This window comes from Lutra lutra, chromosome 14, assembly GCF_902655055.1.
Source record: "Lutra lutra chromosome 14, mLutLut1.2, whole genome shotgun sequence".
In the NCBI taxonomy this organism is placed as follows: Eukaryota; Metazoa; Chordata; class Mammalia; order Carnivora; family Mustelidae; genus Lutra; species Lutra lutra.
This window is the reverse complement of record NC_062291.1, coordinates 85,938,110-85,964,970: the sequence shown is the minus strand read 5'-3', so window position 1 is coordinate 85,964,970 and position 26,861 is coordinate 85,938,110. Positions and strand designations below refer to the sequence as shown.

Here is a 26,861-nt window from a genome sequence, read left to right as displayed (position 1 = left end):
CCCAAGCTCCTGGAGGGTGTGGGCCTGTATCCTGCAGCCAAACCCACCCCGGAGAGGAGGACCACCAGGCACAAACCTGCTTCTTGGTGAGGGGGTGGGGAAGCCCGCCCAAAGCCCTCGCAAAGCTTACGTGGCCAGCAGCCCAGGGCACGGCGAGTCCCATGGCCAAGGCCCACTCCTTGCAGGGGGAACCCACTCGTCCTCCAGGAGCTGCCCCCGGACACGCACCACGCTGATTAGTGTGTGGCTCCACTGTCCACACACTGGCCTTTCGCTCCTGACCCACTGAGAGGACCTTCAAGCACTTGGCAACTTCTTGATACAAAAGAAGTTGCTCCTTGTTTCTCCTTATCCTGACTTCATGACGTAAAACAGAATAACCACCCCCTCCCCGACAGAACTAGAAGCACCACTTCAACAAAGGGCCCGGACTCCAAGCCAGGGCTGAGAGCACGTGGGCTGCCCGTGCTCTGTGGCTCAGAGAGCAGCTCCTCCTCGGGACGGACAGACCGACGGAGGGCTCCCGGGAGGCGCACAGGCTGGGCTTGCAGGCAGGCAGGGGCAGAGCTCCCTCCGGGTCCTCTAAGGCACATTAATACACCGGTGACAGGTGTTCTGGGCCTCATCTGGTATTTTGGTTTTTTGATCTCTGCACCCAATGTCAGCCCATTAAAGATGGAAAGAGAAGCACCAGTTCCAGGGCAGAGTACCTCACAACTTCATAGAGGTGCTAGAAAATGTGCAGAAGTCAAAAAGTTCTAGGTGGATCTGGTTTGCACTTGAATTGCCAGCATGAGGGCTCTCGAAGCAGCAGCAGGGGCCCGGGGCCTCCCTTCCCTCTGGGCTGCAGCCACCCTCATGCATCCTTCCGCCCTTACCTGTAAGCCTCCTCCACCTTCTCTGAGTCCAGGGCCATCACAGAGGACCATGACCAGACACGTGCTGGATGGCTGACCCAGCACCCTTTCAACACCCTCATTTCTCGGCCTCATTCGGCTGTTTCTGTGGGCCGGAGTCCTGTTTTTAATCAATGTGTACCCCCAGTTGCAGAAAACTTGACACTTCTTCAAAGTCCCCCACCTTCTCAGCACAATGTGGCCATGCTGGGTCTGCAGCCCCCCTGCTCCCGAGGAGGAGCCCCCACCCCATGGCCCGAGGGAGCCCTGCAGCCCGCCTGCCCTCCCGGCCCAGGCAGCTTCACTGGCCGTCCATCGGGGGAACAAGGTCTCCAGACACGTGGCTCTGGGCCGGGGAAAGCAAGCAGCTCTGGGTACTGAGTGCTGTGCGGTTACAAGGACAGAAGGCAGAACAGCACGTGCCCAGCCTGGGGTCAGAGGAGACGGACGCACGGAGTCCCGGTCTGGAAGCCCTTCGGGAGCGGAGGGAGCACCGCAAGCGCCCTCACGCCCCCAGGCCAGACGCCGCCAAGGTGCGTCAGACTGTGCACTTCACCGACTCCTTCACCCCAGAAGGGAGCATTTGGGTCAAAACCCACTGATGGTGACACAGGCACAAAAGGGGACTTCCTCCCCTTCCCCAGCTGGGGCCCGTGACTCCACCGTCCTCGGAGGCGAGCCGCCCGCTGACACCACCCGCCCGCCCAGCCCTGCTTCACATCTGGACAAAATGACAATTCCTCTCTAGTTTATACCTCTGCTGCTGCGTGTCAGGGAAATAAACTGAAAATAGATTTTAAAAAGAAGATCACACATATTTTAGTTCTGTCAATTCCAACGATCCCCATAGCGCTTTAGGCTGAAGTGAGCAACCGTCCTTCAAAACGGACCTCTCCTAGGGGCTTCTGGCAGCAGCCGTCAGTCTTTTTAACACAACACCAAAGTCATACTTTGACAAAAAAGTTATCGTCTCTAGACTGCTTAACCAGCAAAATGGTTCAAGTTTGCAAACACATAACTTTTCACGCAAGCAAACTAATTTCCTTAGACCTCATTTGTCAAAAAGTAAAAAGTGAAAAAAACTGTTAACATGTCTTCTGCTGAAGTCACTTAAATGGTTTCATAATAATAAATGCAAAAGGTGACCCCCACTTCAGGAGATGTTATTGCTTCTATTTTAAATTCAGGAATTCCAGGTATCCTGAACATGCTTTTGGCCGTCAGATATTAGGGCTAAAAACACAACTATAAAGTCATCCACTTTCTCTCCAGAAAGCACTCTACAGTGGACAGTGCTAGATCAACAGCTTATCATCTGTTGGGTAGTAAAAACCTTGCACCCCACGAAGGGATCCCCGGAGCCGGGCTGATGGAGGGAAGGAGGGCTGGGGAAGAACTGAACGAGACGGGCAAGAGACACCAGCAGCAACCAGACAGAGGACACTCAGACGTCCGCATGCTGACATGATAAACACACATTTATTTTTTCAACAGGTTTTGCCAATTTAATAAAGGAATCCTAATAAAAAGTAAACCAGCGACAGTTTCCTCTTTTTTTAAAACAGAACCGTTCTGGCAAATATAAGGGGTAGCAACATACTTGGCCACACAGCCTTCTATGGCACCTGCATGGAGACACCACTTCTGTCGCTGCCCTGCCCCCTGGCAGCACTGTGTGTTCTCGGGGGGACCCCTGCGGCCCCACACAAGCGCTCTGACTGCGCCCAGGCCAGCCCTTCACCAGCCTCATTGCTTCCTGCATTTGCCCGCTGTGGCTGTCTGCCCGCCCTGGCATTGCTACGACCACTCAGCAGCTCCCCCTCAAGACCCGGAGGAGGGACCCGAAAGCCTCAGAAAGCTCTGAGAGCACCTCAGGATCCCACTGCCAGCACCAAGGGCAGGGCATTCCCAGATACTAGCTGCTCCAAAACAAGTTCTTTGCTCCTTTGCACAGCACACACCAAGAAGAGTGGCTGCTGGGTGCCAGGCTGCCTCTAAGTCCTCCCCCGAGAGCAGGTGTGGTCCCCTCACCAGGCAGCACGGTGGCCCAGGCATAGCATCTGACTCCTGGATTTCGGTTAGAAGAGTAACAGGGGTAGCCTGGATGCTGCCCAAAGTCCCTTAGAGTTCTGCCCATCTCTGGGTTTAGAAAATTCCCAGAGTAACCTACAGAGAAACATTCAGAATGTATTAATGCCTATACGTCAGAATCCTAACCATTTGCCTGGGGAAACCTTTATTATTATTTGGTGGAAATAGCATTTATTCAATTCCTTGAAAAGGACTTTATGCCTATATGCAAACTGATGGAAGCCAACATCAGAACCTTGCTGAGCCAAGCGGAGAAAGACAGGATGGGCACAGGAGCAAAAAAGCCCCACCTAGCTTCCCTGTTTTTCTGACCAGGCAGAGCAGGAGTGGTAGAACATTCCCACAAGACTACCTGCACACGTGAGGTTTAACTGGTCCGAGCAAGTAATGCCGTCACACCGCACAGTGCCAGGTCCCTCCCCTATCAGTGCACGGTGTCCAGGATCCTCCCCCATCAGTGCACGGTGTCAAGGCTGGACCCCTGTGTCTACTATCACCTCCCGAAACGCAGAGGAAAGGGCAGGTCACTGGGGGTGAGCCTGGCCCCTCTCTCTGGTCCCAGCTCCACCTGTCCAAGCCCCAGCTCCGCACATGCCCCACGGCCACCTGGAGTTGCTGCGGGCAGGACCCGCAGACAACAGAAGGCTCCCAGCACCACTCGTGGGGAGAAAGGTGTCAGTCTCAAAATATTATTTTCAATAAACGTTGTTTACCTAGAGAAGATTTAAACACACTGGGAACTTTGAAGGAAATAAGTGGCCAGTTCTTTTTAATAAAAGCAGCGCTCACTTACACAATCACTCTTCCTAACACAGCCCTGACCTGGGTAAAATAAAGATCAGAAACTAGGTGCTTTTCCAGGTGATTTTTAGGAAAGAAAAAAAAAAAAAAAAAACTATTTGCAGGAGGAGACCTGAGGTATCTTGTAATTCAGAAGAGCAATCTCCCCCTACGTCTAGGGGCACTTCGAGAGGAAGCCATGTTAAAGCAGAACAGGAGCCTCCAGAACCCACTTACGCGTACGCGGGTGCACACACGCACGCGCCCCACGCGAGTACACGGTCCACAGACCGTTTTCTGCTCCGGACACGAGCGGGGTAAAGAAAACCGCCCGCCGCACAGCTTTCTCCTATCCTGATGGACCCGCAGACTTCTTCGTGTCCCACTTGTTGCCTTTGTAAACACCCAGCTGGGAACTGGCTCGAAGGCAGACGGTCTCCCCCGGGGAACCCCTTGCCCAGTGGCCGCGCCTGATTCCGCCACCTCAGAACGAGGCCTGCTTCCCGCACTCCACCCAGCTGTGCGCCAGCCCCACGCGACGGCAGCCCCGGGTGCGGACCTCTGTGTGGGAGCCGAACGCCTGCCCCGCCAGCTCCAAGTCCCCCAAGTGCTGAGCGCTCGAGTCCCAGCGTCATGTGACGGGAGCTGCGGAGACACGTCTACGTCTCACCTGTGCTGACCCATGATGTCCAGGAGGCCAGCTTTCCAGAAGGCACAGAAAGAGCAGCTTTAAGAGTAACATGGATTCCAGGGGCGCCTGGGTGGCTCAGTGGGTTAAGCCGCTGCCTTCGGCTCAGGTCATGATCTCAGGGTCCTGGGATTGAGCCCCACATCGGGCTCTCTGCTCAGCAAGAAGCCTGCTTCCCTCTCTCTCTCTCTCTGCCTTCCTCTCCGTCTACTTGTGATCTCTCTCTGTCAAATAAATAAATAAAATCTTTAAAAAAAAAAAAAAAAGAGTAACATGGATTCCAGCAGGAATGATCACCGTGGAGAACTCTAATCCCCGCCAGGCACGTGCGCTCGGCCAGTGAACGGCAAAGGCTGAATGCCAGCCCGGGGCCGCGGTCCTCCGGGTGCCTGCAGGTGCGTCTCCCAGCGCACACGCCCCGGTATTTAGAAGAGGACCTGCTAGTGCACGTATGCGGATCAGACAGAAGACCAAAGAGAGACGTGGCACGAAAAGGCCTCCCAGACAAGGGTTCTTGGCAAACAGTGACACTAGAGAAAACCTGGCCCGAGCCATCAGCACGGACGTGGAACAGCAGGACTAAAGGACTCTGCAGAGGAAGAGGAGCTGCCGCCACAGCTTGGCCCCGTCGACAAGGAGCCAGAAGAGACGCCCCCAACAGAAGAGGGCCGCAGGGCTCTCGGAGGAGATGAACCGCATCTCTGGCAAACTCTCTCTTCCTTCTGCCCACCTCTCCCTCCAACGATTAATCTAGAACGTGGGAGAGTTGGCATGAAGGCCACTCCACGGTGGTTCTGTCCCTGCTGGGAGACCCCCGCGGATCACAGAGACACGGGACAGCCACTGTTGGGTTCACTTCTGCCCGAAGCCGTTTGTGCGTCCGACGCGACCTGAGCCAGGTGAGCAGGCCTCTCCACACGTCGAAGCTGGAGAAGAGTCCGGTGCGGCATGTGGGCCTCAGAAGCCCAAGGCACCAAGGCACGCGCATTTCATGGCCTGAAAACTTGTCCCCCCACCACCTGGGTCTGCCACAGAGGGGAGAGATGCCCCAGAGCAATTTCAACACCCAACGACCTCCAGCCCCCAGGCTCGTGTTCCGCCACGCTCCTACCCCCTACCCGGTCAGATGCCAGGCCTGACTGGCTCCATTCCCAAGTGACGCGCCAGCCTGCACGGTCCCACTCAGCTATACTGCCAGCACCCTGGGCTCAGGCCCACGTCACCCCTTAACCATTTCAAGAGCCTCAGATGCTCATACCCGCCCCTGTGGAGGGACACGGCCCTGCAGCCACGGCCTCCCTAGGCTGGTCTCGTCTCCTGTGCTGGGCTTGGGCTCCATACAGGCTGGGCTGTCCCACTGGCTTCTGCATGGCCCCAGGGCCGGTCCTCAATGCACAGGGCCTGTCGTGGCAGGCACACCCACATTTTGGGAAAGAGTGAACAAATGAGTGACTTAAGAACACTGATTAATTTAGGATTATCAGAAAAAGATCTACTTCCATCACTTGATACTGAAACTGGAAATAAAAATTCTGGATGAAGCTGACACAAGGCAATGCTTCAGTTCAATTCAAAAATTAAACTCATTTAACCTTTAACTCAATTTAAATTCTGAAGTGATCAGAATGCAAGAACGATCTTGTACAGTAGTATCAAGGAGCTGATCTAATTACTGATACAATTTAAAGGAAATAAATTTAACCAAGTCTATTTTGAGAGTTTACAGCTTCAACAGCATGAACACGTTCAAAACAAAAGTTGAGAATTACTCACCAGGTGCACGTGGCTTACACAGCAGAAAATACTAAAGCTACACAAGCAACACAAATTCTGGAAATCAAAATCAAAATGCAAAATAGGAGAAATAGAGGCCAAAGTTCTTCACTACCTGCAGCCGTGTGTTTACAAAGCGGTGGGCAGTCAGGAGGTGGACGCTGGCGCGGAGGAAGGGGCCGAGTCGCAGCTAGCCGTGCTCCTGCACGGCCGCCGCTCTGGGCCGGTCGGTGGGCACACCCCTCGGGGCAGCTGCAGGAGCGTTCGCCCTCCTGAGCACACTTGTTTGGACAGACCATGGTAGTTCTATCCCCATGACAGTAACTGTGGAGCCTGCATTTCCAAATGAAAGCAGAACATTCCAGTCTCTACAAGAGGCCCCCGTTCTGGATTACTAACCCTGAGTGGAAAGGCCTTGGGGTCTCTACTATTCAGCAGAGGGGCAGGAGGGCCACCAGGGAAAGGCAGGCAGCTCCCGCAGCCGTGGCTGTGCAGGGTCACGTTGGGGGCGGGGGTTGGAGAGTGGTCCGAGTGCTCTCCTGACACCCTGTACCACTACTTCCCACAGCTGCGCCCGGGGCTGACCACCTTGCCCGCAGCCCAAAGCAGCAGGTGTGCTCACCAGATCCCAGCCTGTCCCAAGTCCCCACTCATCCAATGCCACTCCTGGGGTCCCGATGTGTTCGGACTGGAAGAGGATTCCAGAGGTACATGCAAGTGGCCGTCGAGAGGCTAGAACGTGGTCATAAACCCCCATGTTCTTCTCCTTGGACCTTACTGGACCTCCTTCCTCCCATCTGAACAGGCCTCTGAATGGCTTTTCTAGACCACAGCTAACCAGCAGCAGGAAAAGGGGATGGCTGTGGACTGAGAGGTCAGCAAGGAGGTCCACAAGCTGCCCTAATGACTCAGGGTAAGAGTGAGACAAGCCAGACTCAGAAGGGGCCCGCTGTGTCCAGGCCTGTCCATCCACAGCAGAGACCGTGGCAGAGGGTCGTGGAGCATGGACACCACTGACCCGGCCCATTCCATCAGAAATGCCCCTATCAGACCACAGATCCTGGGTGGGACTACACACGAGCACTGTTCCAACCCTCTGAGCCCTGGGGTGGGCCCCTCCTTCAGATGAGAGCTGCCGCTCGGTCTGGGAGAGCCCAAGGACTGGAGTCTGAGATGATCTCCCCGTTACAGTTCAAGCAAACCCCAGCACAGGCTACAGTGTTCCAGGCCCTACCCTCGCCCAGCAGCACCAAATTCCATTGGACAGCATGCCAGGGTGAGGCCAGTTAGGGCCACACTGCACCACCAGCCACCCGTCCTCAGGGAAAAGGGGAAGGCCGTCCACGGCAGCAGAACGGGGACGAGAGTGCGGCTTCTCTGGGAAAGCTGCCATCATTTCAAGAACAGAGGTGCAGCCCAAGGCCCCTGAAATGGAAGCTGCTCTATAGAGCAGAAGATGGTGGCGGCATGAACCTGCCACCTTTCTCAGAAGTCAGCCAACTCACTGCTTCTCCTCTCACGTGTGCTTACAGCCCAGACGTCATAAGCTTCCCAAGCAAACACTTCACTGTGACACTTTGGTTCGTATTTTGAACCCACATATTTGTAACTCATTCAATGGTTCTTTTCTTCCAAGAAGATCCTGGAGGGCTTAAAATTAAATGAGCCAGCATGCTTCTTACCCGTGGACACAGGCATCCGCGTTTCAGCCACTTCTGTCTCCCTGCAACCCTTTACAAAAATTGACAGGAATAAAACTTACATGGCTCTTAGATGGGTCCAGAACAAAGACTCTAAATCCCAGCGACACTTGCTCATGTCTTGCCGACAGCCCGCCTGCCTCTGCCCTCTGCCCTGAGCCAGGGAAGAATAAAACTGTGAAACAGGATCTCACAGAAATGAGGGAAACAGACCAAACTCCTGAAGCCATGCACTGCTTTTCTCTTTTCTAGATCAGAAACCAGAGAAGTTCACAACAAAATGGGGCACCACGTCCATGTAGTCGTGCGGTCTGGTCCGCAGTGTGGCAGCTGCAAGGCCTTCAGAGAAGGAGCTTCTTATCTCCCCAGTTCTCTGCAGGGTCACAAAGCCACAAAGGGAACCTACATTGTGAACTCAAAAGGCCCGGCGGCAAGGACCACAGTCTGTCACTCCAGCACCGTTCCCACGCCCTGGCTTTATTGGAAGGTACGGCCGTGGCCTGCATTTCCCTCATGGACATCGAGAACTGTGGTCTCAGTGCCGCCCAGACAACTCTGCAGGCCCCAGGAGCAGACCCAGGGACCCTGGGGAGGAGAGAATTCTTCACGGGAATTGCAGATGAAAAGAACGGCCCTTTCTTCCAGTCTGGTCTTTGTAGCCATCAGTCGGAACACAAGACCACCATCTCGGTGTGCGCCGAGAACCCACGTCTGGGGACTCCATCCCCGTGCACCGTGGACCGTCTTCCCCTCCAAGCCGGATACTGGGGGGGGGGGGGGGGGGTGTCTTCAGCTCAGACACAGCTCAGATCTGCCAGCTGGACAGCTGCGTGGAGGCAAGAACGAGGCTGCCCACACTCCCCAGGGCATTCAAGGACTTGCGTTTTAAAAAAGACGGTTTCTCGGAAGCCAAAGAGCTTGGCAGGTGCCCCCTCCCCTCACAGAGCCCTGTGTATGGGACTCAGGAGACTCCTTAAGGAGCACACACGCAAACACACACAACACACACCGGAGTTCAGGCCTGCGAAGAGCAGGGGGACAGCCGGGTGTGCCGCAGGCAGCACCCTATGGCGTGTTTCTGGAGGTTCCTTTTACCTCCCTCTTCCAGTGCTTCTCCTGAGGATAGTCTCTCCTCCTCCGGGAAAGACCGTAAGAAGGTGCCGCCTGTGTCTGCACTGAGACTTCCCAGTCTGTCAGGGATGGACCCAGGGAATTCCCAGAAAGGTGCTCAGGATGTGCAGAGCCTCAGAGCTCCCCCAGCCAGGAGCAGTGGGCAGCCCAGCAGGGGATCGCTGGGCAGGAGCACGGCAGGCCCGGCTGGAGTCGGGATCACTGAAAACACAGACACGATGAACCCGAGAGCAACGAGTCCCCGCAGAAGCCGATCGCCACCCGCTGGAACGGAGGACACACCGGGGACGTCACGCATCCGACCTCCCCTCAGGAAGGCCTCAGAGGCAGCCTACCTGCACACTTTCAATGGAGCAAAAATGGACAGAACACCCAGTGGGGCGGATGCCCCTCCTAGACAGAGACCCCACAGTCACATTCGCACGCCCCAGAGCTGCTGGGCCCTCGTCCCGGAGGAGGGTCAGGCTCCCGCCCAGGCTGCACACAGAGCTGGTGGGGGCAGGATGCCAGGAACACTGCGGAGTCTTTCTGCTAGAAAGCAGTAAACAGCCTGCATGCGGTAAGTTCTCAAAATACAAAACATTTTTACAACTGCTCAGTTTGGTTGGACTATATAAGCTTTCTTCAATATTACATTCCTGCATTTTTTTCTAAAAAGATTTACATGGGAGGCAAACAACCCCAACACAACCCAGGAGTGATCCTTCGCTCAGTGAAGGCCATGGTCCGGGCAGCTCCAGCGTCCTGCTACCTAAGCCCTCTCACCATCCCTCCGCCAGCACGAGTGCGGCAGTGCTGGACAGGCCTTCTTCCAGGAAAACAATGGAATCCCCTTTATGGAAAGCCATGCAAGCCTCCAAATAACATTAGGAAAGTCTCTTCTACCTCTCATCAGACGTTACAGGGAATGGTGGGGTCAAAGCTTTGTAGCACACGGCGATGGTATGGGGGAGACATCGGTCAAGTTCTTGCAAAAGCAAGCCAATTACTCTTGAACAGGATGGTTGTTGATGGAAACCTGATACTGGCAAGAAGTTATAAAGCTGAGATTGTACTAATTCCCAAACAGATATCCTCCATTCAAATATTTCTAGGGAGGAAAAGGTGAGTAACGTAACCTATACAAAAACAATCAATGATCCATGTGCGAAGCCACATGAACAGGTCGGGAGACTGATGTGGGCAACAGGAATCCTACCGGGTACAGAAGTCTAAGGGAGATGTAACTGCAGACAGACATCAGTGGCCAACTTCCAATTTAGCTACTGAACAGAGCAGCATGTCTCTAGGACATCAAGATCCCAGTACTCACAAGCACTCCAGAAGGAGGAGGAGAACAGGATCCCAGAGCCATTAGGATGCTCAGCTCATAATCCCTTTGGCCACTGTCCATCAGCAGAGCTGGAGAACACGGCCTAGGGGGCACACACGGCTCTACCTGCAGAAAGCCACGCTGGGAGCTCCCCTCAGGGTGGGGAAGGGCAGCACCTAATTCTACTAGACAAAAGGAATTCGAATCAGAAGTCTTTCTGTAAGAGGAACGTGGAGGGCATCACAGGGGTTCATCCACGACCTGAGGAAGAAGTCCTACTAGCCCCACACCTGATGCTTTCGCAGCGAGGGAGCTCTTCCAGACTCACATCATGCCGAGACATGAACCTGAGTGCCAAAGCCAGACACACAGCACAAAAAAGTTACAAACATCCATCCTGAACGTAAACACATAAGTCTTAAACAAAATAAATTTAAGGTAGTACTGTGGGGGGTGGGATGGGAGGGTGGGAGATATCATGAATTAGGTGACATATGTAGTCCAGCCTTTCAAGACTAGTCTGACCATGTTTAAGAAAAAAAGAATGATGGTGACACTTGCATAAAAATCATTTGACAAAATCCAACAGATCAAGGAAGTATTCATAGTCTGAGAAAGGACACCTGTGAGGCCCGGAGGTGGCAGCACATGGACTCCTGCCATGGAAACCCCCTCCGCTGTCCCCATAACTGGGACAAGGGAAGGAGGTCTACTGTCACAGTGTTTACTCCCCACACCGGGTTTCAGCCAGCACAAGGACAAAAATAAAAGGCATAAAGATCAAAGAGAAGTTGTCTTTAGTCACAGACTCAATTTTTTATAGCAAAAGTCCTAAGGAATCTGTAAAATAATCCCTACAACTAAGAATTCAGTAAGAGGACAGAAGATCAACACACCAAAAACCAACAGCTTTGTAGCAGCAGCAACTAAAAAATCATTTTAAACTATGTTAAAATACCAACATATTTGGAAATCAGATTATAAAAGATATACAAGATCTCTATGCTGGAAATTAGAATCCTGAAAAAGAGACAAGCTGAATGGAGAAAAAGCATATTCATAAACTGGAAGGTTTTTAAAGTGATCATCCCTCCCCCAAAACGGTACAGAGTCAATGAATGCTCAAACAAAATCCCAATCAGTACTGGACACCTTGATTCTTTAATATGTAAAGTTAAAAGACATGGAAACCAAAACAATCTTTATGGGGAAAAAACAAATTGGAAGACTTGTTACCTTAATTCAAGATTTATCATAAAGCTACACAACCAAATGCCCATGGTTCTGGTGTAGAACAGATGAGGAGGTCACTTGAACTACACACAACATCAGGACATACAGGACCCACACATGTATAGTCAACATTTTTGACAAACGTACGAAGGGGATTCGGTGGAGAGAATTTTTTTTTCCCTCCCACAAAGGAAAACTAACTCTAGAGAAAAAATACCTCACAATAAGGGGATTCAAGGTGATGGGTCATACATCTAAACATAAAGGCCAGAATTATCAAATTTTAGAAGAATTTATAGGAAAATATTTGTGAAGTTACAGTAGGCAAATCTTAAAGACAAAAAAAGGCTAAGAACATTAATTTGTACTTCCTCAAAGTTAGGAACTTCCCATCAAAAGAGGACATTAGAACAAAAACAAGCATCCAACTGTGAAATACACAGGACAGTACAGCGTGAGAAGGACTCCTAATCAGAACGAGCGCGGGCAGAAGATGCATGCAGAGCCCATGCAAGGAAAACGCAGGAGTGGTCAAGAAGGTGGGGAGAGGAAGTCCAGAGGAAGGCTCAGATTAGAACAATGAGAACATCTCACGCCCACTAGAATGGCTGAAACTCTATAACTACCACCACCAAGTACTGGTGAGCGGGCAGAGCCGCTGAAACTCCATTTCTACTGGAATTAAACACAGAGTGGTTCAATGCTGGGAAGCGTTATGGCAGCTTTTCACGAGGCTCAACATGCGCTTGCCATGCAATCCCGTAATTCCACATCTAGGAGTGGACTCCAGAGAAGTGAAAAGGTGTCCAAAGTGGCTTGAACAAAAATTTGTTTTACCCCCTATAGCCACGATCTGGAGGATTCAAATGTCCATCAACAGGAGACCTGAAGAACTGTGGTGCGTTCCTAAACTGCTCCTTAGTAACACACCGAGCATGGGAGACCCTTAAAACACGGTCAAGCAAGAGAATCCGAAACAGAAGAGCAGATGATAAAATTTCGTTTACAGAAACGAAATTGGTTCTTGGTCAGCTCAAGAACAAAGCTGACCAAGACAGAATCACAAGAGCGGATGCGAAGAGAACGTGGGACAGATGGGGAGCACGAGGGAACGGCTGGTTTAGACTGCTCCAGGTCCTGGTCGAGGTAGGGGACTATTTGGCTGTACAGTTCTCAAGATGCACAGAACAGTTTCCTTAAGTTCACTTTGTAAAGTTCACCTCAATTTTTCAAGTGATAAGGTGAGAATGGTTAATTCTGTTTTCATACAGAATTTTTGTCGTTTTGTATCTTTTAAATGTCCCTTGCCAAAGTTAGCCATAGGTGTAAAACAGACTGATTGCTCCTAAAAACCACTTCCCACCTCTCCCCTACACACACAATCCCTAATTCTGGCCAACACGTAACCACCTCCCATGCCGCTCAGCTGGGTATGGCCCCATGAGAGGAGGAGGTTAGAGGCTCCTTCCAGAAAGGGAGGTGGGGGTCTCCTTTCCTTCTCCTCTGCCTGGAATGGGAGCACAGCAGCTCGTGCCCCAGAGGGTGGCCCAGGGCACCAGGACGAGGACCACAGCCTGGAGACGCAGAGCAAAGCCGGAGGCAACCAAGGGAGCCCGGCTCCGGAGATGATCTACAAGCTCTTCACGAGAGAGACTGGCTGCGTGTTCCTGAAGCCAGGAGGAGTGGTGCTCCACAGCTGCACCTAATCCCAATTCAGAAAGCAGAAACTCAAACTTAAGCCTCATCTTTGTTCTCTTCTCATCATTCATAATGGGCATTGAACTAGAAGTCTAGGTTTTATTTTCTTCCCCAAATTCACTTCAAGGGATTTTTTTTTCCTTAAAGCATAAAAGCTCAACAAAATTTGTGATTTATTGTGCCAGTGAATATGTAAGAGGCAAAATGACATTTCCCACGAATTATTTGGTGTCTGTGATTTTCTGAACACCATGGCCAGATGGTTTTCATAGAAAAGTGAAGAGTGTATTCATATAGTTCAAAGGTCTGCCTGTTTTTTTGGCCTAAAAAAAAAAAAAATACTATTGATTGTAACGTGCAGCTCTACAGGAAAAAAATCTCGACACTGGAGGCGGAACGGGGTATTTATTACTGCGCCTGTGTTCATTATGGCGGTCTCTGACAGGGCTCCATTAAAATCAATTTTTATGTTTCTATGTATTTTCTTTATCTAATGTTCTATGGCATTGTGTTTATTAGCCAGTTAAGACAAACACTGAGCAGGACTGGGTGGTTTTTCCCCTCTTCTGTCAGAAATAATGAGAACTGCAACTTTAATACAACAACTCACAATCAATGAATGGAGGAAATGTTACATTTCAGAACAAAACATTAAGGAGTGCTTTAAATTTTTTATGTTGTTACAATTAAGAGAAATAGAGCGCGGATCTGTCAGAATAGAAGCCCGTGTCCTGCTGGTAAGGGCGAGCGAGAACATCAGGCTCGAGGGCTCTTCCCGTCCTTGCTCCCCCGCTGCGCACCCGCGGGCAGCCTGACCTCGACCTGGGCTCTCGGGCCGGGGAGCTCCCGAGTCCGCAGCTCCCAGGCTGCGGAGCAGAACTCAACGGGCGGACTGTGAACAGCGAAGGGGCCTGATTTAAAAGCACCAGCGCTGGGCCGGCACCGGCTGCCACCAGCACCGGCTGCCACCACGATTCCCAGAGAGACGCCCACATTCGCGGAACGGCCACCAGCACCCAAGGCCACGGCCAAGCCGCGGCTACGCGAGGTGCTCGGCGGCCCTTCGGGACTGGCCGCGGCCGGGGAGTCCCGCGGCCCGCAGCGCGCCCACGGCTCTGGGCAGCGGCACCGATGCTGCTGCGGAAGGACGCACGGCCGCGGCCCGCAGCGGACGAGCAGCAGCGCCGCGTCTCCGCAGCTCTGAACAAATGCCACATGGGGGGGCGCACCGCGGACTCACCTGGCGTCCGGGGTCTTCCGGCCGCGCAGCCTGACCTCGTGCAGACCCCGCTCACACCCCGCGATCTCGATCCTCCCCAGCGGGCTGTCCACCGCCCTGGACCTCACGTCACAGGCCTCGTCCATGCCGCCGAGCACCTACGAGGAAGGGTTTCGAGCAAGTGAGACAGTCATGTCGGATCCGTGGTCCCCTCCGGGGCAACGCGCGCCCGCTCCTGGACACGAAACGTCTTCCGGAGTCTGTCCCACTCCCGGGACTGAACCACCCGGCAGGTCATTTCTGTAATCGACGCGGGGGCAGAGAACGCCGCGACGGCCGGGAGCCGCCGACCCGGCGGGCCGCCCCCGCTTCCCGACACGCCCCTCCCCCGAGGCCCGCGGCCAGGAGCCCCCGCCGAGGGTCCCCCGGACGAAGCCAGGCTCGCCGGGACAAAACGCTCACCGGCTTTCTCGTGGCAGAGACGGAAGCCGTCAGACACCCTGAAGGACGCGCATTTAAAACCCAGGCACCGCGAAGCGAATTCGGAAGCGGAGCGTGGACGCAGCGCTTGCGGAGCGGCACCCGCGCTAGCGGAAAGTCAGGGCGCATGCGCGCTGAAATGACGCCCGAGCGCTTCGGACACCTGTGCAGAGGCCGTCTGGGGCGCATGCGCGCCGGAAAGACCCCCCCCCCCCCCCGGACGGCTGTGGAACGCGCACAGCTGACCCTTGAGCAGCGTGGGTGTGAACGGAGTGGGCTCACTTGTGGGCTCACTTACACGTGGTTCTCTGCCCTGCGATTTTCTGAAGACGTCCTCTAGCTTGGATTTTTGTAAGAACACAGGATAATACCAATGATACATGAAACAGGTGTTACCGTTCAGCTGTTATCAGTAAGGTCAACAACATGCTTTTAATAAGGTTTTTCAGGAGTCAACAGGTACATATGGAGCTCAGTGCCCCTAATCCTACATTACTCAGGGGCCAACTATGTATCTAATTTATGTTCAAAGAAATGTACCAACATAAAAACCACCCTATGATGTATCCTACCTGTTAATTTTGTATTAATTTTGGTCAACAGAGCAAAGGCTGAAAAGAACGAACGGGTACGGCGAAAAAGCCTAAAGGCATCCAACACTTGATAAAAACCACCCCATGTGTGAGCAAGGAAGAGGACGGGGACCCAAGGGAGGGTTGGGGGTGGGGGGGGACGAGTACCAGGGCCAGTCCGTGCCCTCAGATCTCCTCCTCTCCCTGCAACTCCTTTCCTAATCCTGCGAAAGACCCAGAGGGAGACACTCCCGCCTGGCCATGTGACCTTACATGCCGGCACTTCCCAGGGCTCCACGCTCCCCTGCAGCCACCTGCGCTGAACTGGAACAGCTGAGGCCTGGCCACAGGAGTCGCCCACTGCTCCTGACCTGTAGGCGGGGCTACTCACCTTCGGACTCCCCTTCTCTGTCCTGCAGGCACCTCCCACGATCTGCCCACAATGGCAACCCTGCCAGAATGCTCTCCTCCACGCGGCTTTACAGAGGGCGGCAGGGCGGTCCAGGGGCGCCCCTGCGCCACCCAGGACTTAGCTTAAGGACTCTCCTTCCCCTCACCCCGCCTGTCCCCTCGCACACCTGCACCCCATCAGGTTCTTATCATTGCCAACCCCGGCTCAGATCCCAAGGCCTCATCAACTCTCACACGTGGAAGGCCTTCTTCGGGGCTCTCAGGACACCTGGGCCCTTCCCAGCCATCCCCTCCCCTCACCCTGAACAACAAATCAATGGCCAATTACATGAAGGGGCTATATCAGGGTCAGCAAACTGCAGCCCACAGGCCAGACCCAGCCTCTAGTGCTTTTGTAAATCAGGTTTCACTGGGACACAGCCCACTGGCTGTTGTCACCTTCTTGCTCCAGTGATGGAGAACGTATGGCCCCCCGGGCACTTGCCCCGGGCACTTTCCCCGGGCCCCCTGCACGCCAGGTCGGCTGAGCCCCTCAAGGTCCACGCTATTGGACCCTTTCTGCTCAGTGCCCCCAGGCCAGCTGCCCCCCCCAACAGGCAGCTCAGTCTCCCCACTCTGGGCCTGATGCCGTGGAGCCTCAGCTGTACGTCCCTTCCCTGACTGTCGAGCCGCACCATGTAGCCCAGTGTCTACTTCACTGCAAAACCTCCACACAACCCACTACCCCCACTCCCAGGCCCTGTTCCCATCTCTGGCCTTCCACGTGCTTCTGATGCCACATACGGACTCCCTCAGCTGTCTTCCCAGCAGCCAGGAGAAGCGCATTTATATCCTTTGATGATGTCAAGCAGCATTCCCTGAACCACACAGTATATACACAGTACCCCCAAGATTCCATCCTGAGGCCAAGGCTCCAGAGCCACCCTGTTAAACGTCCACTTTTCTGTGGGTATTGACGGAAGTCTGAAGCAGATTCCTCTCCACGTCCCAGTAAGTGGACAGGGGATTGTGATGGTCACCCGACATCACAGACACTCTGACACACCGTACTCCTTGAACACCCCAACTTCCATGGATCCCCAGTGCCTGAGGGCACCCCTCCACTTGGCCATGTACAGGTAGGAAGCAGATGGTGGCCCTCCCAGCAATGGCCTGTCATTTTGTGAAAGTCACCTAAACTGAGCCACGAGTGTGTTCATCTGTGGGATAAAGGATACCTAAACCGCAGGGTCGGCGTGCGGGTTAGCTGGAATGTGTATCTAGACCCAGCTTCCCAGAAGGATTTGGGATTACTGTTATCCCTGTCACATCGACATTTTAACCATATGCTCTTGACCTTTGTCACACAGAGCACTCTGCTCCCTTCCACAATAACTCACCCAATAGCATTAAATCCTTGCCATTCTTCAAAAGCAGATGGTTAACCCTTCTCCCAGCCCCCTGGGGCCCTTTGCTTATTCCTTGGAGTCAGAATCAACTGCTGTCCCCCCACCCCCGAGTCCGTGGACATTTCCCATCAGCCTGAGCCGTGGGCAGATAGATGTTGGTGCAGGGAGTCTGATATCATGAGACCGGGTTCCACCAAGACAGACGCATCATATGCATGAGAAGTTTTCTACCAAATACATGAGCCAGATGACCAGCATTTCTACCATCCAGGCCAAGGGTCTGGCACAGCACTTCCCAAAGTGTGTTCCAGAAGACTACTTGGAGAAAGGTTCTAGGGGGAGTGAGAAGCCTGGATGCACGGAGCCCTCCCAGCAAACATACCTGTACACCTACAGTGTGTTAAAACCTCTGAGCAGTCCTGCACAGCAACCTAGCTCTCACAAATGCGTTCACCATGAACCCGTGTCTCCTGCCTAGGCCCTGCTCAGAAGCTGTTTCTCAACTGATATGGGCTCAGGCGCCCTGGCTGAGGCTTCACACCTGGAGCCCCATCTCATGCACAGCTCCTAATGACAAGCATCAGAAAGTGGTAACAGCTAATTTAAGCACAAAAGCAATTTACTGAAAGGCTGTTCTGTTACTCACAGAACTTCTGGGAAGGTTGGAGAAACAGGCTCAGAAAACCGTAGGAACCAAGACTGGCCACAGTCCAACCATAGCCAAAGTGGAACGTCAGGAAACATCTGTGGGGCGGCCAGGGCCTGCAGACATGCAGCTGGCACTGTTGCCACTGTTGCTCCTGGAAACAGGATGTCACAGCCCCCACCAGCTCCCTGCTGCCTGGCCCCTGTGTCACTGGCCCCGGATTCAAGGCCTAGTACGTGGACCCAGCACCGCTACAGACGCAGACTGGCATCCAGCCCGGGGGATGGAGCACTGGTGGTTCACTCTCCTCCCCAGGATTCTGTTTTCTCACCAGTGAGACAACAGTAATGGCACTGATGCCCCCACCCTCCCTGGGCTGCTGTGTGGGCTTAACCGCAGAGCACTGGGAAGAGAGCGAATGGGTCGCTGGGCCAGCACGCCTGTGGGGAAGGCCCTCCTTATACACAGGGCACAGCCAGCTCTCACCCCTACTACAAGGACCGAATATGCAGAGGGGGCTCTGAGAGAGGAGCAGGGCAGGCAGTGAAGGTGATGGAGGGCCTCTCCCACCTCTACTACATGGAGGGGCGGTTTCTGGAGAGCTCGGTCCCATGCGTTCTTCAGGGAAGAGGGCCTGGCATGCTACGAAGCCTCACCCCAGCGGCCAGACTCTCCACAGGCAGGAGGGGCTGGCTGGACTTCAGAGACTGCTGGCCTTGAACACCATGGGGAGGCTGCAACGGTGGGCTCTGAACCCAGTAACGCCCATGCACCCCAGGGCCTGCGTCTCTGAACCGTACGAAAGGACTCTGAAGGTGGGCCTGCCCACAGCTGTACCAACCCCAACAAGCACCCTGCGCCCAGCAACGTGGTGCTGTCTCTGGTCTGCCTGGTCTAACCCCACACACGAAGGGCAGCCACCCTCAACACGGAGAGGACCAGCTCTGATGATGCGCACGGCCACCACAGGCCACAAGAGGCCACAGGCCACCTGTGTCTCTCACAGAGCAGGGGAAGCTCTATCCAAATCACACCAAGAACCAAGAGAGGGCCATCAGTCCGAACCTGGAGTAACCGGGGGGTTGCAATCTGCGTTCTGAGTGGCCTTTGTCCCTCATGGTCACACCCAAGCAGCCCGTCACGGGGCTGGGTGCGGTCTAAGGCAGTCCGCTCCGGAGGCAACCGTTACTGGTGGACGGAACTGAAACCAAACTCCGCGTCAGCTTCCTGAACGTGAACGTTCGCTGAACCACCTTTCCCGAGACGAAGGCCTGGTACCCGCAGCCCGCGTCCCGGCTGAGACCCGGCTGGGCTGTCTTTCGCTGTCGCAGCCAGTGCCCAAGCCCGGGAGCAGAAGCGGTGCCGGTGCAGGCTCATCGCCGGACTCACGGCCAGCGGCTTCGCCGAAGTAACGAAGGCAGCCATTTTAACGAAGTTCTCGATTACGCCCGCCAGCCACGGAACGTGAGACGCCACAGAAGCCCCCACACACCTTCTTTTCCTACAGACACGCAGGACAGATGGCGCAGAGTCCTTCCATGGGCGAAAGTACGAGGGAGCTGAATCAGCACACCCCGGGCTGTAAGGGGACCGTGTCCCCTGGCCGGACGCGCCGGGCCATCTGGCGGGGCAGGCGGGGTGTGGCCGGGAAGCCCCAGGCAGAAAGGCAAGTGTGTCCCCACACAGGTGTGTTGCATGTCCCAGGGAGCCTGGCGGACGGTGGAGGAGGCTTGCAGGCTGGGTGGGGTGTCGCTTCAATAGCGGCACACGCGTCGGGGAGCCCGCGCGTCCCAACACGGGCTGGTGGGAGGTTCCGCCCGGAAGGCAACAATGCCAGACACGCGCGGGGCCGGCCAGGAGCGCCGTGGCACAAAGGAGCCGTGTGAGCGTGACACCCTCGCGCAGCGACAGCCCCGCGCTCCAGAGACCAGCCCAGCACTGGGCTCCATCCCAGGGAAGGCCCAGAGCCCGACCCCGACGCGTGAGCCAAGAAAGGAAGGTGGCCGGTGAAGACGCTGGCCGGCTGGCCGCGCGACAAGGATCGCAGCAGCGGGTCCGGGGCCAGGCGGCTCCCAGGGCCCCTCAGGACCAGCGGGAGGCCACGTCAGTGGGAGGGCAGCCGGAGGCGGACAGGTGAGCAGGAAATGGTTTTGGGAGAAAATGACATCCGCAGAGACCTGGCTCATCACAAGGACGTGAGCAGGCCCGATGACGTCCGCGGGACTGCGGCTGAGGCGTGCGGGGCATGGAGGGCCCCGGGGCGGGTGCGGAGGCACGGGAAGGGCCATCGGACGGGCTCTGTCTGCTCTAAGTCGCCTTCAGTGAATGTGAGCTCCCGTGCCGGTAGCAGGTGCCACAGGACAACTCTGGTTGAAGGGTAAGAAGTCCGCTGAGGTTTTAAGTAATAAAACAAGGGGCAGGCACCATCTCCATCCCCTTCCTCCTTCCTGGACAAAGCGGATGCACCGCCTGGAGCTGCGGCAACCACGTGGGGACACAAAGGAGAGGCCACGAGACCACCGCAGCCACAGCACCCTGCCGCCCTCCTGCTCACGCGAGAAAAAGTCCTGCGTGTTGCAAGCTGGCGATTGGAGAAATTCCCGTCTTCCCGCAGCTGGAGCACCTTAACTGATCCACCAGGAACTCCCGGCACTTAGAACAGTGCCCAGAACACTGCAGGTGCTCAGAAAAGACCTGCGGAATAAACGGGCTAATCACACAAATCATGCCATTATGCCTGAAGTCGGTCGGGACTCAGGAGGAGAACTCCAGGATTAACAAGTACCATGGCTGGGGGTCTGATGGCCTGAGGAGTCAAGGAAGGCTCCCGGAGGAGGCATTGACATGAGAGACAATAGGCATTTTGGGGCGTGGGTGGGGACAGACTATGGCAAGTCTGCCGTAGCAGGGCCTGGTGCCAGAGGGAACACAAGGCATTTATGGACCCAAAGGGGGCGGCCAGGAAGGAGAGGCCCATGTTTGAGAGGGGCCTGCTGTGACAGCTCTGGGCACATGAGGACCAAGTGCAGGGGCCAGGAGCGGGAGAGCAAGGGCTAACCCCAAGGACCCTGAAGACACCTGGGGTAGAGAAAGGGCTTATCGCCTGCAGCACTGTAAGCCGATCCACGCACAGCAGGCTTATGAGCACGCAGGCTCTCGGGCTGAGTAACAGACTCTGCCCCAGATAACAGTCTGCCCAGCTGCCTTCCCAGCCAGGCGAGTGGGGGGAATGTGTAAAACCCTGACCATCTATTAGTCCTAAGCAGGTTTTCATGGCGTGCAACAGGGCTGTGGTAGAAATAGGAAAGCTCAGGCCTTTCTTCCCGAAGGGGCCAGCTGCACCTGCGGGATATACATCCTGCCCGGTGCCTGCAGGGCTGACTCGGAGTGGGAGGGGGGGCGGGGAGCGCCACTGTCACCCTCCACCAGGCCTATGGGCACAGCGTGGAAAACCCAATGAGACCCCAGGACCCGACGGCGGCTCCCACTGACAGTTCTTTGAGCAGTTCCCTGGGAGCCTGGTCTGGCCAGCCGTGCCCGCACGGGCAGGACACCACAGGTCGCATTCAGGCTGCAGGATGGGCCAGACAGCAGGCTCCCCACTCTCACGAGGCCTGTGATCCGCAGCCTGGCAGTGCCACTGGGCCCTGGGCCGGCTCCCTGTACTCTGGTCAGAGCATCCACCTAAAGCCACAAGAGCGCTGACATTAACTGGTGGCAGAAAAAAATGGATTTTTCATGGCTATTTGGAGACCTCTGAAAAAATGAAATGAATTTCGTTTCATCCCCCTTTCAACATGAATGGCGTTTAATGTTCTGAATTAAGCAGTTGGCGCCAGAGGCTGAGTTTCCACTGTACTCAATGCAAGAAATCCAGAGACAGAAACTGTCTTCTTTCTCCTTTTCTTGTCGTTTCCCAGGCCTGCTGTGTGGGTCTAAACACTGACTTCCAGAACCATCTCTGCAGCCCCACATCTTCCACTTTGAACCCCTTCCAGTATGACCCTGCTGTGCGAGGAAAACGCCAGAGAAAGTGCTAGAAGAAAAAAATCGCCTGCCTTCTCACACGCTGCTTGCAAACCAAGTAGGAGACATCTGCTTTTGTTTAACACTGGCCCAAACATTTTGCCCATGAGTGGGCACCTGGCCTGCAGGCCGGGCCCCAGGCCTTCCTGGGGCATCCCCATCTGGGGCCTTGGTGTGCCATGCAGGTGTGAAGTGGGAGCCCGGGTGCACTGGGGAAGCCCTAGGAAAGGGGAGAGACCATGTGTGGCTGCCTGGGGACACCAACAAAGCCACCATGAAATGACAACTTGTTCTGTAATCTCCCTGCTGAACAGAAAATAAGAAAAAGCAGGAGGGAAGCACCTTCTGCCCTCAGAACTCAAGATCAGCCCACCTGATGATCTGGCATGGGGAAATACTTTAATTAGAAAAAGCAGATGTGGGGCACCTGGGTGGCTCAGTGGGTTAAGCCGCTGCCTTCGGCTCAGGTCATGATCTCAGGGTCCTGGGATCGAGTCCCGCATCAGGCTCTCTGCTCAGCGGGGGGCCTGCCTCCCCTCCTCTCTCTCTGCCTGCCTCTCTGCCTACTTATGACCTGTCTGTCAAATAAATAAATAAAATCTTAAAAAAAAAAAAAAAAGAAAAGAAAAAGCAGATGTGTCAAAACCCTGGAAAAGAGAAAATACTTCACAGCCATCCCCCCAAAACAAAGCTGACCGTGTGGGACAGGAGGAGGGAATGGATGAGAAGGAGCCCAGCCAAGTGCAGACGCAGAAGGGAGAGTGCTGGAGAGAAGGCCAGGTCAGCGGCTGTGACCCGCCAGGGCACCTGCTCCGCCCACAAGGGCCTCCCCAGTGCCATCCTGCTGGGGTGCATCCAACAAGACAGCCAAGTTGGGGCTCCGCTCATTACGTTCTAGGGCTTGCAAAAAGGGCTGCGTTAAGGGGCACCTGGGTGGCTCAGTGGGTTAAGTGTCTGCCTTCAGCTCAGGTCATGATCTCAGGGTCCTGGGATCAAGCCCCACATTGGGCTCTCTGCTCAGCGGGGAGCCTGCTTCCCCATTTGTCTCTCTACCTGCTTCTCTGCCTACTTGTGATCTCTCTGTCAAATAAATGAATAAAATCTTAAAAAAAAAAAAAAAAGGCTGTGTTAGGTTAAATGTTTTTTGCCAGAGAAAATTCTGGCCCTGCCATCTGCTGTCGAACTCAGAACGGATCCAAAGGTCATGCAAAAAGATAACCTGGACGTGATGCTTAGAGCAGTTTTAGTCCTAACTGTGCAAACCCAGAAGCAACCAAGAGTCCAGACACTCTGAAAAGGCTGCATACCATATGATTCCGGCTATGCGACATTCTGGAAAAGGCAGAACTGTGGAGACCGTGAGAGGATCGGGTGCCAGGGGCTGGGGGTGGGAGGGAGGAACAGGCAGAGCACAGCAGGTCTGTGGGGGCAGCAAAACCATTCTGCAGAACACTACTATATTTATCCAAACCCATACAAAGTATGACACCAAGAAAGCGCTCTAACATAAACTATGGATACATGTCCCACTCTGGGAGGGCATGCTGACCGGGGGAGGCTGAGTAGTCTGGGGGCCAGGAGTATCTGGAAACTGTGCCTTCTGCTCAGTTTTGCATAACACTGCTCTAAAAATTAAAGTTTATTGATTTAAAAAATCAGTCCAAAGCCTTGTGCTATGCTGCGGACACGGACGTGATTCTCTTTACATATCAATAAATTTCTACCACCCCAGCTACTTGTACACGGGAACGGGAACACAGGAGACATTCTGCACCACAATCACAAAGACGGGCTCTCCAGTGAAAAGACCGCTTGTACGGGAAACCCGTCAACCCCGTGTTCTGCTCCTGCTGTGAGCTTACACACAGACTTCCAGGACGTGGGGCCTGGCGGGAACCCGAGGAGTGGCCTTTCTTCTTCCTCTCACTGGCCCTGCCCGGCAGAGCGGCTTCCTGATGAATGCTGCTCTGGTCGTAAAGAGACTGGAAGCACCAGAGCCCTGGGGAGCGGGGGCCGGGCTGCAGAAGGGGCGTCCACAGCACCGCACCCACATGTGTGGCTTCCTGGGGGGCTCAGCATTCACAAGTCTGCTCAGGAAGGCACTCGGGGCGGCCTGTTCTAACACACATGGGAAGAGGCCTACGCATCAGAGCAGAGACACAGAGGGGCGTCTAAGGGAACATGCTCACTGGCCTTTAAAGCAACCATTTCTAAATGAAAACAGGCACTGTCTACATTTTATTTATTTAGAGAGGGAAAGAGTGATGGGGAGGCACAGAGGGAAGGGGGAGAGAGGGAATCCCAAGCAGACGCCACGCCCACGGCAGAACCAGGCAGGAGGCTCGATCTCACGACATTGAGATCATGGTCTGAACCAAAATCAAGTCTCGGAGGCTCAAACCACTGAGCCACCCAGGCACACCCAGTAGTTGAAAATTACACTTAGAACTTGGTTTTCCTTTCCAAATTCCTCATTTTTGTTCCTATTATCAAACTAAATACCATGATGCAGGAAGGCAGCTACTTTTCCATTCTGAAGCTGAAAAAGGGTTTGAAATAGGAATTAGGGAACAGAACACAAACTGCCCTGTGTGTGTGTGTGTGTGTGTGTAAGAAACAGGTCACACACAGACTAGGGCACAAAACTTACTTGTGTACAGCTTAACAAACTTCTCTGGAAATCTCCCAGAACTTCTGGCACTCCTGAAAGATATTTCCGAGTGATAACTACTCCTACTACCCTGGGCTGGGCCAAAAACCATGTGGGAAGGCAGAGCATGCCACAATAAGGCCAGGGAAGGTCTTTCGGGAAGTTTATTAGTAACTATCAGATCTTTCTTTAAAGTGCTTCATGAAAAGCTTCCCTGCTAAGCTTTCCACTGCACACGAGACGCAAGTCCACAGACTCTCCATGACAGGGGCGTCTCCCGGCCTCTGAGCGTGCACACCAGGGGACGCGGTGCTGGGTCGGCACAGACGAAACCACAGCCTCGACTCTGTATGTGGTACATGGTCCTAGCTAATTAATTTTGTGGAGGAAAACAGTTCTACACCAATGCAAGGATAAAACGTGAAAGTCACGATTTTGCTAAAGTAAAGAGGAGAGTTCAAATACATTTCTACTTGCTGGGCTCAAAGGCCCTCAGGAGCCAAGAGTTGTTGCTCATGGCTGTGCCCCCTCCCTGCCCCTACCCTGCCCTGCCGTGCCCATGCCTGTACTCCCAGCTCGCTATCTGTGTGCCTGCTCCCTGCCCTGCCCCTGCCCTGCTCCGTGCCCATGCCCCCTGCCTGTGCCCCCTCCCCCTCCCTGCCCCCTGCCCTTGCCTTGAGCCGGACTTTGAGGAAAACCGGGAGAAGCCCGGCTCTAAAGCTGTTTGTTCAGGTCCCTCTGTGCTACTCTCTTTTCGGCAATTCAATAAAATACTGTTTGACTAGTTAGTGAAGTGAAAAACGCTTTTCATTTTATTTTTCGAAAAACCACTTTTTAACAACAAATGTGTCACTCTGCCGGCCCACAGGTAAGAGGAAACCGGTTTACAAAACTGAGTGAAGCCCCGAGCTCCAGTACAAGGAGCCTGCAACTGAGAAGGCAAATTTAAAAATCTGCATCCACAGACACCTGAGCAGGATCTGGAAAAGCATAAAGAATCCTGAGGTCAGCAGCACACACTCTCCGACAGTCAAAGTGGAGAGGGGTCTGACCATGGCACATGGCAGCCAGCATCCAGCGGGGACCTGCAGCGCCAGCTGGACCCACAGCCAGCCCTGGGCCGGGGATCCCCGCACATCACAGGGTCACCTCATCCCCTGCCTCCATCTTGCCACCAGGCTCCAGGAGCCAATGCCCCAGGGCCAGGGGAGCAGGAGCCGGTCTGAGTGCTGCACCATGGAAGGCACCAGGGCCTGGAGGAGCTGTGGGGCCCATGAGGCCCACAGAGGGCAGGCAGGGAGGGAAGCGACTTTAGGCCTGAGGTCGGGCATGCCTGTGATGGAGCCCACGGGGCGATGGGCAGCACCTGTCCCGCTCTGCCTTCCCACGTGTCGCAGGTGGTGAGGCTCAGAGGTCCAGGGCACGTCCCCCTCACGGGTGCCTTCCTCGCCGGCCCACATGCTGGCATGGAGACCTGGCCACAGGACACACCTCAACCACCCCCAGGGCACCAGTGGCCCGAAATCTGGGACAGTCTGTCAGAGGGAAGAAGACCTAGCACAGCAGCCAGACCCTCGCCGCTGGAACCCTGGCTTCTGAGGAGCACGTCGGGCACAGATTCGGCCCCACAATCACAGCTGGGATCCTGACAAGTAGGAATCACCACAAAACCTCCTTGTGTGAGTTTTAAAGTTGACGGGGATGGCAGCTTCATCCCTGAAAATCAAACAGCGCTCCTCGACTCTTTATAAGGAACAGATTAGAGGACCCTAACATTACCGAACCCACGAAGAGAACCACGGATTGCAGGGGGAAGGGCTCCCCGTGCCCCGCGCGGGCTAGCGAGCCGGGTGCGCCTGCCGTAGGAGCCTGACCACGCCCGTCAGGTCTGGACACACGGACCTTCGGTCGTGACCAACAACAATCCACTGAGAATTATTTACTAAGACAAATGATGAAAAATACCACACTTCACTCATTTCAATCCCCGCCCCCCGCCAGAACTGCCCATTAGCCTCAGTGACGCGGGTGAGCATCTCACAGCCGGAGAGAGAGCTCCCCTGACCGTGTGGTCTGACGGGGTGCTGCCTGGCCCCCAGGGCCACCCTTGGGCGTCTGGCAAGGCCCCCGCGTGGTCATGCACCTCATCTTGCTAATGGCACGTGCT

At 54.6% G+C, this 26,861-nt stretch overlaps 1 protein-coding gene across 5 annotated transcripts in view; it reads right to left on the bottom strand.

The window, feature by feature from the left end:
- The window catches only part of MGMT (O-6-methylguanine-DNA methyltransferase), a 278,625-nt gene that overhangs the window by 202,782 nt on the left and 48,982 nt on the right, over positions 1 to 26,861 (bottom strand). For 3 of the 5 annotated variants that reach the window (XM_047703157.1, XM_047703156.1, XM_047703161.1), the window contains one exon: positions 14,543 to 14,679. The exons of 1 other annotated variant lie outside the window; for it this stretch is intronic. In XM_047703157.1, coding sequence (XP_047559113.1) covers positions 14,543 to 14,667 — 125 coding nt within the window. In that variant the 5' untranslated portion in view covers positions 14,668 to 14,679. Of the gene's footprint in view, positions 1 to 14,542; positions 14,680 to 26,861 lie in introns of those variants that run through there. One more of the 5 variants, XM_047703159.1, reaches the window with a different exon arrangement.